This window comes from Liolophura sinensis, chromosome 1, assembly GCF_032854445.1.
Source record: "Liolophura sinensis isolate JHLJ2023 chromosome 1, CUHK_Ljap_v2, whole genome shotgun sequence".
In the NCBI taxonomy this organism is placed as follows: domain Eukaryota; kingdom Metazoa; phylum Mollusca; class Polyplacophora; order Chitonida; family Chitonidae; genus Liolophura; species Liolophura sinensis.
In genome coordinates, this window is record NC_088295.1 from 18173087 (window position 1) to 18191740 (window position 18654).

The following is an 18654-nucleotide window of genomic DNA, read 5'->3' on the forward strand; positions in this document are numbered from 1 at the left end:
TGATGTGCAGCACTGTGTGCATAGCTTTACCATGTGGGTACTAAGCGTGTTTTCTTCAGTGATCAGTGTCTAATGCTGTCTGTGTTTTAGCAGGGTTAGCTGGCTTTTGTGCTCCACAACAAGAAGTGGTAGTAGCTAATGACTCAGTAATTGATTCATCAGTCTGCCCAGACAACCTCCCATGTTAAAACCGTTCAGCTGTGTTTTACATTACAATACCTTATCAATAACCCTCTTCCTCTTCCTCAAATTAGCAAAAATTAGCAGAAAACATTGTAGTGACTTGTTCAAGATCATCAGTTTTGTCTGTCTGGGTCACACTTTTAGAAGCTTGGTCTGCTGAGCATTAAATGAAATAGAACTTTGCTATCCTACTGCATTAACTAATCAGTTGGTTGTGTAATGTTTTTTTTGATGTTGTGATTTTGTGATCTATTGTGTTGGATATTCTGTAGCTAAAAAAGAAACTACAAAATATATATCGTGGGGAAAAAAATGTTCGCTAAGTTAATTACTGATTTGCTCATCTATACATCTTTTTTTTATCCTATGTGCTAAGCAAGACATTTTTTATGATCAGCATGGATAACTTTGAAGATTAGGTGTATCAGTTTGAAAAATTGTTGATTCATGCAGAAATGTCTAGAAGCAAGTGTTCAGATACAGAAGTGAATATGTAATTGTGAGTGAAACTGTAAAGGGGTTTGTCTCTTTTGAATTAAGTTTTTTGGTTTCATTCAACATCATAAATATGAATAACTCATTGACAACATAATGAGGAATTTTTACTAGCAAGTGGGATCAGTAATTCTGTAATGTTTTTATATAATGGAAAAGGCTTGAATGCAGTTTATACATATAATTTATTAACATTAAGCAGTTGCATACCAAAGTTAGATTAATTTCATTCAGATGTTGCACAGTAAAAATGTTTCAGTGCCTTATATAAAAATATATAGCTTTCTGTTTTGACCAAATTTGGAGTCTTTATCATTTTCCTTACCTCTCTTCAGTGAGTCTGTTTAATTCATTTTTTTTTTACACAGTGTATTACATGAACCTGCTGTTATTGAATTGATATTTGTTTGAAAAGTTTATTGATGTCAGTTTAGTGAGACACTGATCAGTTGGTCTAATTAATATGATTTCTCCAGTTTCATCCAAATGCTGTATTTATTTTTCAACAAGATCTTTAATTGACAATCCCTAGAGTGTTATGCCTTTTCAGAAAATAGTTGATATTATTGATTTTTTGGGGAAATCAAACAATGAATGGATAAGAATAAGAATAGAAGTTTTCAACTTTAGAAAATTGAGTCTGTTCACATCTTTCAAACATCTCCGTAAAAAGTGATTTGCATTCATATGCATGTAAATAAGACTATATTTATAATAACGTTGGGTCATGTCCTCCAGTTAATGGTCTACATTGACTAATTTGGATAGCATGGATGTTTTTTGAAAAAAAAAACAACATTATTTTAATTTTACAATGAAAATGCCAAGTATTAAATTTTTGCTTCACGTAAGATTTTCAAAGTCTGTTGAATCTCTTAGACTGTTAATTTTTTTCTATTTCTTCTTGCCATTCTTCCAAAAGTGTTTTTTTTTTCATGAAGTTTTACACCATTAATATGATATCTGTGTAGTTAATATTCTTTGTGGGAGAGTTAAGTTTAACCGACAGAAATGGATTTTGTGCATTTTGGGTGCGAAGTAAAGCATCATACAGTTTTGATAAATCTGTTTGTGTAGCTAAATGTTTAATAAACTTTTAATACTTTTTACTCATTAATTTATCTTTGTTAATCCTTAGATAATCATTCAGTTAAATCAGATCACACACAATGAATACCTGTTTGGATTTGTAATGCCCTTACGGTCTCCACATGTATAAAGACACATCAGGCCAATGATTGTAGTTAATTACCCTGAAAATCACAGTGAAATAATGTTTGTTTTTGTTTGTTACAACATGCAAACAGGTTGTTTGCCAGGAACTCGGAAAACAAAATATATACGTTGTTTGGGTTTTCAATAGTCTTGAGCATTGCACATCCTATATTCCATAATTTCTAAAAGAAAATAATCAAATCAGATGTATGCTTATTCCAGAATCTCGTGTACTCCTGCATCTTCAGATTCATGGGTTGGGTTATCTACATCATTGCTAATGGATTAATTTCTGAATTACAATGGTGTGACAGAGCTACATCTTGAATGGAAAACACTTGAATGAAGGATTTATATCATATAGTGCAGTCCAGTGTTCTGATATGAAGGTGGAAAACTTTTTTGTAGTGCATGAACTATTATTGTTAATATATGGAGAAGGAAATATTGTGTATAGACACTTCATGTGTTCTGAAAACTTTTAGTTCATTTACATACATACCAAAGAAAGTATGAGTTTATATTACTAATTTTTCCCTTACTCAGTACATGATTATCTTGTTTAGAATGAGGCATAACAGCTTTTTGTTTAAAAATTTAAACATTTAAAAATTACAGTTATTATTGAACAAAACTTCATCTCATATATTTGCACTGTGTGTGAGTATTAAGTTAAAATAATACCATATTTGTGATTGACAAAAGTTGAACTTGTTCTGTCAGTATGTCTGCATGTAGCTAGTTTTTGTGAGTGGGCCTTCAGTCATCTCTCATGTTTTTATACTGTGGGTACCCATATCTGTTTAGGGGATGTACAAATTCTGTGATATCTGGTGAGAGAATTATCTACCCTGATAATGTAATTCATCCCCATGTTGATGAGATAGAAGTCGCCTTGGGTGGGGAGCTAATTGATTGGTAAGGGGAAAGAGGCAGTGTCCACTTGTCAGCAGCCTACCTAAGCAAGTCATTTGTGAGAGAGTTGTGTAGATGACTGGGGAAATTAACAGTAATGTGTTAATCAGATTGTGGAGGGTTCTGCACTTGTTTTCTGCCCTGTTTAGCGCTCAGTTCACTTGTCTTCACATCTATTTTGGCCTTGGCTTCGCCTCACTACACACATCCTCGCGTCATTTGCAGTAATCTGTTTGTTCAGCACTTTTCTTCCCTATCCGCTCATGAAAATTACCACAATAGTCTGACCTTAGCCAGACCCATGCCCCTCAGCAGATTCCAGCCACAATTACCCTTATATTTGTGACTTACTGATATACACTACAAGAAAAAACCTCTACTGAACTGTTCTACTAAACTCACATGTGTAGTTATGTGAATCTGTGTCTCTCCTTAGTGAAAAACTTGTTCTTCCACTTTTGCATGTAAGCTTTTTTTGTAACATTTTTTCTTTTTTTTTCACAAAAGGGGCTAAAAAGTGTTCTGCAAAGTGAGCAAATGGGAGAGATGATCAGGTTGTAAAAGAAGAAATTTTTCGACAGATAAACAGATATGATTAAAAAGATATTATTGTCCTTAAAAGGTTGACCTTGTTGTGAGCAAAATTCATCTGCTTCTGGTTATTTTTGTGTCTTGGCCTTGACTATTCTCTATGGTGTTTAATATAAAGTCAATGAAGGGGATAGTACATCAGTCAGAAAGAAAGGCCTTTGTTACCATTGGCTGGTTTCTTTTAATGGATGAACAAATATGTAGGTTCTAAGTGAAGAGAGTCCATTCTGATTTGCCAAGTGACAGCTAACACACCAAGAAGTTATTGTTATTAATAACATTGTTATTACCAGTCGGCTTGATTTCATGTTGAGTGAACAGATGTACTGAGTTAGGGGCAGGTTGTTTAACCACATTGTTCACTGTTTCATCAGCTTGTCCATGTTCACTGAGATATCTTGTTGACCCATCGTGCAGTTAATGTCAAAGATAAAAAATACCACTGTGTGCTGTGCACGGCTTTCTGTTTTTTTTTTTTTTGCTAGAAACCGTCATTTACCAGTGGTACTTTGTACATGCAGTGGAAAACTGCTTTTATCTGTGTCAAATGTGTTTTCTTTTTGTATACAGTATATGTGTGTTATGCAATCCTGTTATTTCCATATACACACCATCACAGGTGTATTCCTTTATAGATCAGATTACCTGTGCACTGTATGACATGCTCAGGGTGGACCATAGTTGCTTCATCTTTGACAAATTCTTACTCAGTTACCTGTCAGTCATATCACTTGGACCCATACTCCATGTACTTCATGTGTGTATGTATGTATGTATGTCAGTATGTTCAGAACAGGCACAAGTACATGTAGTAGCCTGTTAAACCTGCAGTCAGACTTTCAATGCATTCCAGTTATTCCGTAGTCCAGATCACTGATACAGTATTTACATGTATATATATATAGGTTTACTAATCATTTGATACGTATCATGATCAAATGCACTAAGTGATACTTTAGATACACTTTAGCTGCCTGATAGTTAAAAATGATATGTAATTTTTCTCCTGCCTTATTTAATCCCCCAGGACATGAAGGATAAAAAGCTGTCATGGCAAATATTATACAAAGTATCTACAAAGGAAAAAAAGAAAAGACAAAAATGGTATTATGCTAACATAAAGTACTTTATATTGCATATAGCATAGAATTAAAAAAACATATATATGTCAAGCTCCGTGTGCTTATACATATTGCAAAGTTTTGGCATAGTGTGAAACTGATGTACGTACTGATATGCTGTACTAGCCCTTGCTCAATGGTGTCTGTGTCAAGTACTATTGACACAGCTGAAGTTACAGTACGGTATTTACTATGCCAGCATCTGAGGGGCAGAATTCAGGCTCTGCACACATTGAGAATTGTGATAAACGATCTCCGTGTTAATTTTTCGTAGCAGCAGCTGTCAAGATGTTAATAGTGCGTCACTGACAAAACCTAAGCCAGTTAAGGAGCAGTCCAGTGTCTATCTAAAAATTATTTATAAGACGAAACCGTTTAGATACCATGCTTTTCACTTAACTAACCCTCCTCAAACGCAAGTCTCATGTTATTCCTGGAAGTAAAACGTAAGTTGTATCTGCCTAGACATCCATTCTAGAAATCTATGCAGAACATTGCTCGATACTTCAGCTTAATTAAAGTTTGATCAGGTAACTTAACTCCTCTTCCTGAAATTTTTTGGTGTTGTAGAGATTGATATGTTCTTTCATAATAAAGGTGTGCTCCAGTAGCCATATCTATTACCCTGGGTACCAATTCTTGGTTTTATTGAATTGTTTCAGTTTTGTGCAATGTTGGATGTATTATAAAGAATTAGGAGACATAAATGGTTTTCAGACATTCAGCCAGTGAGCACTCTTGCACACAGGGCTAGATTAAATTGCCATGGAAATTGGAATGCGAAGATAAATACTGTGTTGACTTCTTTCATGCATCTGTAGTGGTATGTTTTACATTCCAAGGTATTTATCCTGTCATGCATTGAAGCTATTGTTATTTCCTGTCAAAGACACTTAAACTTCCTGTGTTGAAAGTGTTTTCCTTTTAATCATGTAGCAAGTGACTGGATGCCTGGCAATGCCAACATGTATGTTTATATGTTTGAGTGAATGCCTCTTATGGATATAGAGCCATTAAAACTGGAGGAGATGTGTTGGGAACCCTGTACATGATGGTTATAAAATTGAAGGACCCAATATGGCCAGGAAATGCCTCTACTAGGGTCCAGTGCCAGGGTAAGACAAGAAAACATGTAGATGTTTAGCAAATGATACCCTGAAGTTTGTCTGTCTCACAGCTGTGAGGATCTGGTGGGGGCCTTCTGGCCAGCTGCTGGGGAAGCTCAGCCAACTCTAAAGCATTTATCACTGGTCATGTGAATGGTGAGCAGTGAGGTCAGGGGTGAAGGTCACACAAACAGGCCTCTGTCCACTCACTTACTTCTAAGATCCATATCAGCCACACCACTCTAATTGATATACTGGAAAGGTCTTTAATGTGAAAGTCAATCTTTATGAAACAGGCTTTGGTTGGCCTGACAGCCATCATTTCCACAGTCCCCTTTGAGAGAGTTTGCTGGACAGGGACAAAGCTAAGCAAGGTCTCACTGATGAGATTGTCTCTTTCTGGATTGGGCAGACATTGCTTAGAAAGGGTGAGTCCCAGAAGACGTCTCTGGCTTTTGAAACTTCATGAGGTAGTGATGGCACGAGGCGATAGCAATGTGATGCCTTGCCCCTGAAGGCAACACTGTCCAAACTTAATCAACCATCTCACAGTTCTAACATGGCACTTTGATACTTCATGGACATGCAGTTGACATAAATGATTTGACTATAATTCTTGGCTTCTGAGGACTGCAAATCCACTTCATCATGCATTTATACGAATGCATTTACTGTTAAATTCATCATTGAAGGCAGCATTATACAGATCATCTGCTTTGGAGTTCACAAAGTGAAACTGATGCCTTGCATGATGCATCTGAGAAATGCCACAGAACATTGATGGGCAGCTAGTGAAGTTTGTGTGAAAGCTTGTGATGTACCTCCTCTTGAATCACAAGGCCTGTATGCTCTGTGAAGTCCTGACTCTCCTGTGGTGTGGGTCAGGGCTTGGTGCTGGGAGGGGGCTGGAAGCAATTAGCAGATAGTGAAAATAACCCCTTAAGGAGCCTCTTTATTGTTGAGCCATCTTGGTGGAGGCTGTCTAAAGGAGCAGGGATGGTGGGTTTATTTCTGTCCTGACCTCCCCAAACTCTGCTCGCCCCACTCTAACTAAACTGTCTGAAACTCCCTACTATTATTGTGACTTAATTGGCAAAGTGAGAGAGTGCAGAAAGGCCCCCATTTACCACTCTAGAAAGTAAGTAAAGAGACTGGCTGTAAGAAGATATACACAAGCAGTAGGTCGTTCCCCTGTGGCTAGATACCAGCTCAGTGCCATTTTCTTAACTCCAGCCTTTAATCTAATGTGGGGAGCTCTTCACATTCCATACTTTCATAGAACAGAGGGATGCCACTATCATTGATCAGCCTCTAACTGCTATCTGTGTGCCCAAACAAAATACACTAACATCATAGCAGTGTGCAATTGGGGGGGTAGTTATTCCACCACTGAGCGTACATGTTCTCAGCGAGCTGTAATCACTTTGCAGCATTCCTCAGACAGCCTTACAAATGAAGTGTACGTTACTTATCCCAAAAGAAGAATCCTCCAATTGGCTAACTACAACAGATTCCCACACAGATGGTAATGAAGCTGCAAAATAACAAGAACATTTGAGGAACTTCAGGCATGCCACTAGGGAAGGGGTGGGGGGATGGGGGGGTCTCAGACAGATTTTCTTGTGAACTATTATCTTTGTTGACATAACAAAATACTGTTCAAGTTTTGTTGTCCTCAAAAACAGTTGTGTTAATTTATAGTAATTGTTGATAATAGCTTTCAACCTACTGCAAGTCTTATAGGTAAATGTGGAAGTACTTATTTCGTTTACAGTGTAGATGCATTTGTGCAGAACATTATCAAAATTGTCATTATTTGTCTGTTCAGAAAGGAAACATCATTGAAGATTTGGAATGTAATCCATGACTGGTAGCCGTGGACCTCCCGTCACAATGAATGACATGGACAGACATATTCAGCAGACCAATGATCGCTTACAGTGCATCAAACAGGTAACCAGCAGTTCTCTAATCCACTTTTGTACTGTAACATATGCTCTAGCTAGCTTCCTTTTTTTTTATTTGTTTAGCAGAGCTTTGGGCTTAAGTTTTCACAATATTTTGGTAATAGTGGCAGTGTGTTTGGATGAGAACTACATTATTGTCACATGTTTATTTTTGGCCCCCCCTTTTTGCTCTATATGTGTATACATATTTCCTTTTCCTTCATTATTTCCTGATGTTGTTTTGCATCATTGGGCAGGTGTTTGTCAGACAAACAAATAACATGTATATAATGCAATAAAATAATGTCAGGCATTCTCATATAAATTGCCTAGTTGGTTTATACAGTACTTTTCTAAACGTAAGAGTTGACATGTATGTGTAATAATTTACATGTACAGTTTGTTACTGGGTTTTTCGTTTGCTACCGGTGACTTTTTTTTTATCATCCACTGTCGAAAAAAAAAAAAAAAGAAACATAGTGGAAAGAATTTATGAGGTATTAAGATAATTATGGATCCTAATTTACATGGACGTTTCCAACCAATTATGTCTTGGGTGGGAGGGAGACCAGAGGGCTGCCAAGTTAAAAAAAGAAGAAATCATTTGAGTTTATTGTGACATTTACTTCTGGAAATTTGAGGATGTTAAATGTCACTGCAAGAACCATTTTCTACTCCTTCCAGGCTTTGCTTTTGAGTGGCTCCGATTGTCCCGGTATTTGTACAGATAAGGTAATGCAAAAGTTACGAAGCCTGATCCATTTCACCTGAGTCACCATGGGTCTTACCTATGGCACGGGTCTCCTGTACTGGAGAAGAGCCATCACATGTACCTTGTCGTTTTATGTTTCATGTCAACTCTGGCAAATAAGAACTATCCACTAAATCAGATGTGCTTTAGTTTATTGCACATGAAATTCAGGTTCTGGCCAGTCTCTTCAATCTAGAACTCTCAGTTGTGAGAAAAACAAAAAAAGCAAAAAAAACCCTAAGTACATATATATCTCATTCATTGAAAAAAGAGGTATACATAAGTTAACGAGAAGTATACAGAAAGGTAACATTCTAAAAGTAAGCACAGTGGTTCTTTGGTCATAGATAAGTAAGATGTCACATGGTGACAAGGGTAGGAGTACACTATGTATTCAGATAACTGTGACCACAAACTGTGGATGAATTTCTAAAAATACAGATGAAAATGGATAAAATATTAAAGAGATATTAACACTTGAGTACATATGATAAGAAAGCAAAGATTATTTATTTATCCTCTCAGTTTCTTACTCTCTTCAAAGAATTTAACAGTTTCAGCTATTCATTAATTCTATTATAAACACTAAAGTTCTCTGGGTATGGACTTTCCTTGAATGTGACTAGATTTACAGGAATCAAGAAACATCCAAGGAATTCTTCTTGTCATAATACAAACAATATTTAGTTAATTTTCGAGCTGTAAGAGTTGAAAGACCCAGCTCATGGGAATATAACAATGCTATTTGTCTATACAGTTTACCGATCCATGCTGATCATTGTTAGAAAAATAGTGCATACTGATTCATTTGATAATTGTTCACATGATAACGCTCATTCTTCTTGCTTAGCTAAACCTCTTTTTATTATTTGATTACAAGGACATCAATTTATCAATTTCGAACAAACAATGAATTGAATAGATTATAAAACTTAAATTAGAAATAATGAAGAAATCATCTCATTGAAAGAGTAGCACGGCTTTCACGCGGTGGTGTCAGTGTTTTTATTTTAACTGGTTCTGCAAGATGCTACTGGTATATTTCTAAGTCACATCATTGAATTCTTACATTATAAATTCCCAAAATTAACTTGAAATATATTCCTTTTTTATTGAAAACTATTGGTATTTTGTGAATACAGCTGAACAATTATAAAACTTTGGACAAATTTATCACTTGCAGGTAGATAAAGCTGCAATTACTTCGAGTAAGGAGTGTTGTAATGTTGAAAAGTGTTGACGGCAATAGAAAAATAATGATATCATTAAAAGCGTCAAATTAGCCACTTTATCATATATAAAAACACTATAGAATGAAGTCATTGCTAATGTGCCTGATGCTTATTTATCTGTTAATTAGAAGTTCATTTCAATCATGTCAGACTGATAATGACATGATGTTAACAAAAATTCAAACTGTTATGTATTCATGGAAGAAAAAAGAAGATAGGGACATGAGTGTATCTCCTCACATTTAAACCCATGGCTTAGGCTAGTTTCTGCTGATTAACTGATTTAAATGCATTATAAAAGTTACTTTTGAAGCAAATCCCATTAAATAGAAGAGTACATGTATGTTATATGTTTGATATACAGCAAGTAGATATTTGTGTAGAATGTAACAGAGCCTGTGATTTTGTGTGTTGTCTGGAACTTTCTTACTTTGCTGTTAACCCTTACTTTACCCTGTGTGCCTGGTGTTGGTGATGTGTCTGTCCGTTTGGGTGAAGTGAAAATATCTCAAATAACCTGAGCACTTTAAATTTAAGAAATTTGTCAATGTTTTCCTTTTCTTGAAAGGGCAGTTCAGACTTGTATTCTCGTAGATCAACTGACCCACATTATGGTCAGCGTGATAGTCTACATATAATTTTGCTGGCTCATTGACTCATACAAGAAGAAAGTCATGGTTATGGTTAATTCAAGAAAGTAAAGAATGAGAATTAACTGTATTGGTATCATGTTAGTTTAAGTTTTTAAATACTGTAAGGTCTGTAAAGTTGATGTGTGAAAATATTAAACTTGTAATATTGCATTGCTAAACTTTTTTGACAAGTACAACTCAGATGTAAATTCCAGTTATAAATGTATCAAAGTTTCCATGGTGTAATTTGACATTGTTGTTGTATGTTGTATGAACACTCCTGAATAACCACAAAATCCATTTCTCTAATGTTGTTCACGTGTATACTTTGGTTTAGACAAAATATTATGACGTTTATAGGTACATATTTGTTGAGCTATCGTTTTGATTGGAAAATGTCTGAGAACTGTTATTGTTATGTGCTTCCTGTTTCCTTCCAGCATCTATCCACCCCACAGGGGTTTCAGAATGCAGCCCGGGAACTTCTGGAATGGTGCTCAGATCAACGCGCCTTTCAGCGACCTTTTGAGAATGGCTTGATGGGATGTTTAACAGTGAGTACCAAAGTCCAGTAACTCTTGTTTCACTTGCCTGTGGTCATCTAATAGCAATGGTTCAAAAATCTCTACCTTCATTCATAGTCTCTCTGTCTATTTCCCGTAGTCTTTAAGCGCATTTTTATAAAATCTCTGTGAGCATGCCTGAAAGCAGAGTATCATTCCTTTGGACTTTACCTTTTCAACGAATAGGAAACTTCTGTTACATTGTTATACTTGACTTCCCCAAAACTCTTCGATGCCTGTGTGTTCAAATTGTGAGTTCCTTTCAAAATAAGCATACAACGCATAGGGCTGATTTTTATCTTCATTTATGTTCTTGAAGTTCAAGATGGCTGCATGTCAAAATCAGACAGATTTATATCCAGTGTGGATGTTTGGATTAATTGATAAAATATTATCGGTATTGCAATATCTCAAAAACTGCAGCTGATTGACTTTACATTTGTACATTTTCACAAAATAAGGGATCAGCTGATTTTGGCTGATGTGAGACCTCCTGTCTTTTCTCCCACAGCCATTTTGAATGTGTAGATAGATATCTATAGTGCATGCAGTAACCAGATAAAAGTTGTCTTCAACCAACTGGCTTTAAAGTTATACGTTATTTATTTTCATGAACTTCCACCTTACAACAAAATGAGGATTGCTCTTAATTGCCCTTCACTGGTGTACATGTAGAATCTTTAATCAGGTCACTTCCATTTACATTTGTCTTTGCAAGGTGTGGAGAAGACACCAACCACTTAGCTTTAAGCTTGCACAGAAATGTGACTGTCTATCCAAGGTGCATTATGTGCTTTGTTGTGGTGTTATCACAATCAAAACTTAGCCAAATGTTTCAGTGTAAATCAGTTTTCTGCCCCACTCTGTCTAATGATCCCTTTGTTCTAAATAAGTATTGAGCTGACAGGACTGAATAAGACGAATAATAAAGTGTGACCTTGTAAACAAGCTTTTGAGCACTTTTCTCTTAACTCCTGTTTTAAAGATAGTGGGATTATCTCTGACCATTTTTAACATTTCTTCCACATAGCTTGGATTCTGTGTGTAATTTGCTGAAAATGTCTTGATTTATGGGTTTGCCAGAAACTGCAGGTTTTCACTAGTGAGGATATGGGCAGAGCTTACCCTGGCTCTCCCTAACTACCTCAGGTATTAACTTTCACAGCTTTACTCTCCTCTTGTTTCCACATATCTCCTCTCCAGACCCACATTCAGACTGACTTTTTACCACTATATCTAATAACACATGATACTTATCTGACCTACTGTGTCTAATGATACGTTTTCTTGACCTACATTTTTTGATGAGTAACAGTTGAGATTTGTTATTTTACCTAACTTACATCCCATTGCACTCCTAATGCCCTTGTTTTTCTTCCTGTGGTTATTAAGACACTGTGAAGTATTTGCCCATTGTAAGTGCACTTCAGTTTTTTTTTCTTCCTGTGTTTAACTATAAACACATGTATTTGTGCTGAGTCGTCAGTCAGGTGTGCTTGAACTGGCAGACAGTCTCGTCAGCTTGAGCTCGGCTCTAAATCTCAGACATGCACAATCATAACATTTCAAATGCATTTTTTGGTTTTGTATGTTTCTTGTTATTTTTTTTCTTTTTTTTTTTTCATGCATTTCATCTTAAGGAAATCTTATTTAATTCAGATTAATCAACAGAACTTAATGTACTGATAAATGCTGTTTAATTGTCAGAATGTCAGACCATTGAGGTACAAAATAAAAATAATCTTTTCTGTTAACTCAAGATCTTGTCTAACAGGTAACACATGTGATAAAAATTGTTAAATTTTCAGGCTTCAAGAGCTGGTTATAATAATATTTTCTTTTTTTTTGTGTGAACATTTTTTTTTGGTTTTTTTGTGGGCTTCCCCACCATGTCGTGTGTCGCCAGATAAAAAAAAATGGTCAGTACAGATGTAAATCTGATTCTGGCAAGTGACTCTGGAACAATAGAACAGGTGTCCCGTATGTTAGTGTCATGGAACTTCTCATGTATGTAAGAGTTTACAACTGTTATCAGTGCTCCTCCCCACCTTGTCCTTCAAAAGCCTAGCTGACATGCTTGCTACAGTGAACATATTAATGTAGGTAGAGGTACTTTGGGGAGGAGTGAGCTATTGTGGCACTCATGTCAGTTTAGGTGTCCATTGAGGACCAGTGAGAAGTATTGATTGGTGAGCTGTGAAGTCTAGCAGGCACAGCCACCTGTACTGTGCTAGCCTGTTACATAGCTATCATGCTAGGCTTTGGACCAGTGCCCAGTACAGTGTCAAAAACACTCCAGCCAGCCTGCATGGGCTTGTATCACATAGATAAACAGTAAACAGAGCAAATAAATAAAACATGTTGATCAACAGCTAACCTGGAGCTGGCATTTACGATTAGGTACATGAATGTGTAAGATGTAAGCAACCCGGCAGATTCTCTGAGGCAGAGTGTCTTGGGATGACCGCTAAAGCCATCGAGCCTCTCATTGCAACGTAGAATAATAACTAAGGCCAGTAGCCAGTCAGTAACAATTGATTTATCCGGCTGTTTACCAGTTCATAAATTCATAGGGTGGCAAGAAGGCAGCATGTTTTGTCAGCTGATAGAGTAGGGCCATTTTGTCAATTAGGACCTCCTGAGCTGTACGTAAAGACATTGTGATGCAATAGTATGATGCAGTGGCCCTTTCACCTGTGTGTGAATATTTGCTGTTGTTGTAATTAACCGGTATTTCATCCTGGATAATTATATTGCTATGAAGCAGGGGTCAGACCCTACCCCAGCAATAACATGCGAGCTCAGCCCGCGCTGGTCAGGTGACAGTGACCTGGGTACAGACAAGGTGTAAAGACCAGGGGCCTAAGGGTCAAGCACAGGCCAATGGCTCCAGTCCGCAAGGCTAGCAGCCAGCTGGTCAAAACTTCAAGACAAACATCAGTATGTGGGATGGAAGAATATACTGCATCTGTATGTCAGTGGTAGTGTCAGAAAGGTGTAGGTGCAAAGAAATTGTTATTATAATTGAAATAATTTAAATCGATCAGTGATAGCACATATAACATTGCAATTAAATATTATAACCTCTGCCATTTCCCCCCTCCATGCCATACATATGAACCTGTGGAATTATTGTTGTAGTAGTATTTATTTTATTTATTTGATTGGTGTTTTAAGACTCAAAAAACTGGGGGGGGGGGACCCACAACCATCAGCAGGTTGCTGACAGACCTTCCCATTTACGGCCGGAGAGGAAGCCAGCATGAGCTGGACTTGAACTCAAAGTGACCAGATTGATGAGAATCTCCTGGGTCATTACGCCAACTGAACCATTTAGGCCCCCTTTTTTAAGTAGTAGTAGCTGTAGTAATTATAATGGTAATGATAATGATAATGAGAGTAATGATAGTAATAAGCATAATTATAATTATACAATGGTGCTGGTGATGAAATTGGAAATTTTATAGAATAAAAAATCAATAATTGAATCAGTAAAAAGCAATAGGTTTTTCTCTTAGGTTACAAGAAGCTGAATAGCTGAAGATTTGTTAGGCAGGTTAGGCTGACAAAAAATGTGGACATTTTGTTTTGTATGCATCATGTATTTACTAGTAAATATTTCACTAAAAACGAATTTGGCACAGGATGTTGATGGGTGGCAGGAGGGATGAGGAGTGTGGATTGTAGAGGAGTGAGTGAGGGTCTGGGTGTCAGAGGGGAGAGTAGCTCTGTTGTAATGTTACAGATGTGCCTGATAAAGCTATAGGGAGGTCGGGACAGAGGGAGGGAGGGGGGATCTAGTCTTACACAACTGTGAGCTGGGTGCCAGTAAGGCTGAACTCCAGGGCTCAGGGCACCCTGCAAACAGATCGCCTCTACCCCTAACCTACCCATGCTTTTTTCTTCTTTTATTGCCTATATTTATAGTGAGCCTGTACTTGTAGCCTGGAAAAAGCCTTCAAAACAGCTCCCATTTCAGCATCAGCCTTTGCTGTTTATTTATATGATAATGATAAAGGGGGGGTTCAATGTTAGTCTGTGGCTGTATCCTATATCAGGCTAACTGTACATACCAGGCATTCCCCTGGACCTGAGCTGTGAAAATACAGCTTTATCCCAACACACTTCCTCGCACACAGCCCTGCCTCCTCACTTCACCCCTCTCTTCAGGAGTCTGAGGTTGGGGGAGGGGAGGGAAGGGGAGGGGGTTGGAGAGTAGCAGGGATAACAAGAACATCAGCCCTCTACCCTCAGCTCCCCAGACACAGGGAAACTATCAGGCCTTAATTGAAGTGAATAGATAGATAGGTGAACACCGTCAAACAAACACATGTGCTGCTTGATGGTCACATCGGTCAGACCCACAAAAGTTAATAAGTTCATTGCCTGCACTATATTCTGTTGGTTGAAAGTTTTCTGGTCATTCTTACCAAAAAAGTAGTGCTTTGAAAGTACCTATAATGTTTTAACCAGCAACAGCAGAGTGAAGGTCTTTGTCCATTAATGCCTATGATTTCCAGACTGTTTAACATATACTGATGACAAGTAGAGTCAATGACACCAGTCCTCTGAGTTGTTAAATTAAGAAACTTTGTGGAACAAAGTGTGAAATGTGCAAATGAATGTATGTGTAGACCCATTGTTTCATTAATAACATTATGTCGCAAACTCCTTCAACTCATTGTTTAAATTGTCATGTTGTCTGTCACTTTGGAATATTTATTGATTTATTTGATGGTTATTTAATGCTTCACTCAAAACTTTTTGACTCATACGATGGCGATCAGTATATGAGTGGAGAAATCCAGAGTGACCATGATAAATTACCGAGCGTGGGTAAGTTACTGACAAACTTTTCCATGTGTAACAGACAGTTATGCACACCTTATTGTTAGAATACACGTGATATTCAACAGTAGATGGTGCCGCACAAGTGCCTTTGACCTTCAAGGCCCAGTGCAGGAATTGAACCTGTACCTCATGTATCCTAGCGATGGAAGGGCATCTCAACCACTCAGCCACAAGTTGCTTTTGCATCCTGGGATAACACATTTGTCTCCTATCATTCTGGCCCTTCACATTCAAAACAAATATTTTCTAAAATTACGCTCTATAATCATTGTGATTAAGCATATCAGCACTGAACTGTTAAGGCAAATAACCTGATGACAAATAACCTAATAATGCAGCTTATTACAGTAAATTTACATGAGGTGATGCAGACCAGTGTTGGTGCACATAAATACATATGCTGGAAAACAAGAGGCTACACCGGAGATTTTGGGCAAAAATCTATATTCGCTAATGAAATCAAACTTTCTGTATTTATCAATGATAGCTCAAATTATTACTGTTCAGTAAATATCAGACTCATAGCTGTACCATTTATAATGTTTTAATGATTCTAAAATTTGAAAAAAGTTGTAATGTGATGCTCATTTTAAATTTTAGGAACTTTATTAATGGTTTTGAACAGTAACAGATAGAAAAATAAAGCTGATCTATTTTTAAGAGGTCCTTATTTGGGCTATTCTAAAATCATAGCAAGAATTTAATTGGATTTGTCTCGCTTGATTTTTGGCCAAAAATCTCTGACATTGTCTTTTCATTGATGCAACAGTTTTATCTTTATTTATTTTTATATATGTATATAAATGTTTTTTATTAGTGTTTAAATCTGCACATTTTTCACAAACAATAACACGAATGATAATAATAATTTATTGATGAAGAAAACTGAAGTGTCAAGAGTGAAGCAATGCTCATTGTACGGTGCCTGCTAAACCTCCTAACTTTAGGGCACCGTGAAACCAGTCTTGAGGCATGAAAAGTCAAGCAAAAAAACAAAAAAACTGTATTGAAATGGGAAAATATGAAGTAATATCTGATCACTTCTATATCAGAAGGTAGACATAACTGATGCTGACAACTGAATCATGTGCACACCAGGATGGACTCTCTAAACCGTCGTAATTCACTTACTGGCGGTACTGCTATAGATTACTGCATGTTTTTCTTGAGCATGGCATTAGCCAGCAATCAAATAAAGACTTTATGTTAATGAGATGATGACTGATGGTACACATTAATAAAATTGTTGTCATTTGTCAACAGATTGGTATAAACTTGTGTGTTCTGGTCACAACAGAAGGCTACTAGTGGTGAAAACATTGTCATTAGTCTATTGTAACCTTTACACCTATTTGTAAGGTGTTTATTCAGCATATTCTAAAGGCATTATTCTGTCCCACTGAAAAGGTTTTACTTCTTGTGAAGCCCTGAAACTGACCAATCCAACAAATGTTGTCTCCAAAATTAAATAAAAAAGGTGCACTCTTTGCACGGAAAGTAGCTCTTTCATATGTGAAAAGGGTGAGGAAGTAGGGTATGCCATTTGAGCTAATACAGGCTTGTGATGAACTGTCCATAAGTATGTACCTCTGATTGATGGTACACATCAGTCTTACATCTAACCACAAGACATCAGTCTTACATCTAACCACATTACACCCGGGATGATGCAGAGCAGTTGAGACCTATTACACTCTTTTTAACACACATTAACAGGTGACTGATAGTACACATTACTAAAACAGACAGCAAAATCGTACATGTACGTATTCAAGTATACTTTGGTGACTAGTACACATTGCAGTATGTATACTGTCGTGATGGATGGTACATGTTAATGATGTTGACAACTACATTATGTGCACATTGGGACATATAAGTATGTATATATACTTAATTAACATATATTCCCTGTTGACTAATAGGACACATCAACCTGTGGATGGTTGTGGGTTTCCCCCTGGGCTTTGCCCGGGTTTCCTCCCACCATAATGCTGGCCTCCGTCGTCTAAGTAAAATATATTCTTAGTGCGGCGTAAAACACAAATCAAATAAATAAATAATAGGACACATCACTGATGCAGACAACAAAATAATTTGTGCATTATAAGAAATATAAGCATATGGTTGTACACTGTGGTACACATAGTGATTAATGCTTGGGACAATTAGATTATGTACACATTGGAACACATATACACGCTATGGTGACTGATGGTACACATTAATGATATGGACAACTGCATTAGGTTTACATTTGAATGATACAGACCAGTGTTGAATTGTCTAAACATACACTTCTGTGTTCCGGTGACTGATGGTTCATATTGATGATGCAGACCATTACAGTGTGTTTACATGGGGTGCTACAGCCCAGTGCTGTGCTGGTCAGGTCTGTGTATTGGTTAAGTGCACATTGTGTAACCACATCCCCTGAAGCTGCTGTGCTGAGCATGGGCCCGTGTGGCCACATCCTCACAAGCCTAGATGAACCAGAACAGCAATCTAATAAGAGTAAATGAAAAAAGATAAAATCAATTTTATGAGCTGATACTGTGAAGAGATAGTTACTGAACTAGGCTTCAGCTGGAGGGAAGACATCAAATCAAGTCGGCTGCAGCGATCACCTTGCCGAGGTGATCGATGGCAGCCCGGACAAGAGCCATTTCCCGCTCAAGGCTTGACCCATATGCTGTTTGCTGATCATTCCCCAGCAGCGGTAAATAGATGAGTCTGTCACAGGCCAGATTATCTCTAACTCCCTTCCCTCGCCTCAGCTCCTCTGGCCTTTTCTTTAAATCAAACTGTAATTTCTGGCAAATTCAAGCCATTCCTTGCTCTTCCTGGTCACACCATTGGCCACTCGGCCGAACCATGTCAGATCCTCTGAGGTCTGCTGATGGGGACAAACAGATCTGATGTCACATCACTTATTGCACCTGTCCAAGATACGAGCAATTTGGCGGCAAGTGCATACTTAAGGAGTGAGTTAAGACTGTAGACGTAATTATTATTCATATCAGTTGTCACTTGTGACAGGAATGCAAGACTCT

At 37.3% G+C, this 18654-nt stretch overlaps 1 protein-coding gene across 9 annotated transcripts in view; it reads left to right on the forward strand.

The window, feature by feature from the left end:
• LOC135461418 (zinc finger MIZ domain-containing protein 1-like) overlaps nucleotides 1–18654 on the forward strand; it is a 119724-nt gene that overhangs the window by 66392 nt on the left and 34678 nt on the right. For 8 of the 9 annotated variants that reach the window (XM_064738508.1, XM_064738515.1, XM_064738510.1 and 5 more), the window contains 3 exons: nucleotides 7455–7579; nucleotides 8257–8304; nucleotides 10628–10741. In XM_064738508.1, coding sequence (XP_064594578.1) covers nucleotides 7490–7579; nucleotides 8257–8304; nucleotides 10628–10741 — 252 coding nt within the window. In that variant the 5' untranslated portion in view covers nucleotides 7455–7489. The remainder of the gene's footprint in view (nucleotides 1–7454; nucleotides 7580–8256; nucleotides 8305–10627; nucleotides 10742–18654) is intronic. The other variant, XM_064738516.1, reaches the window with a different exon arrangement.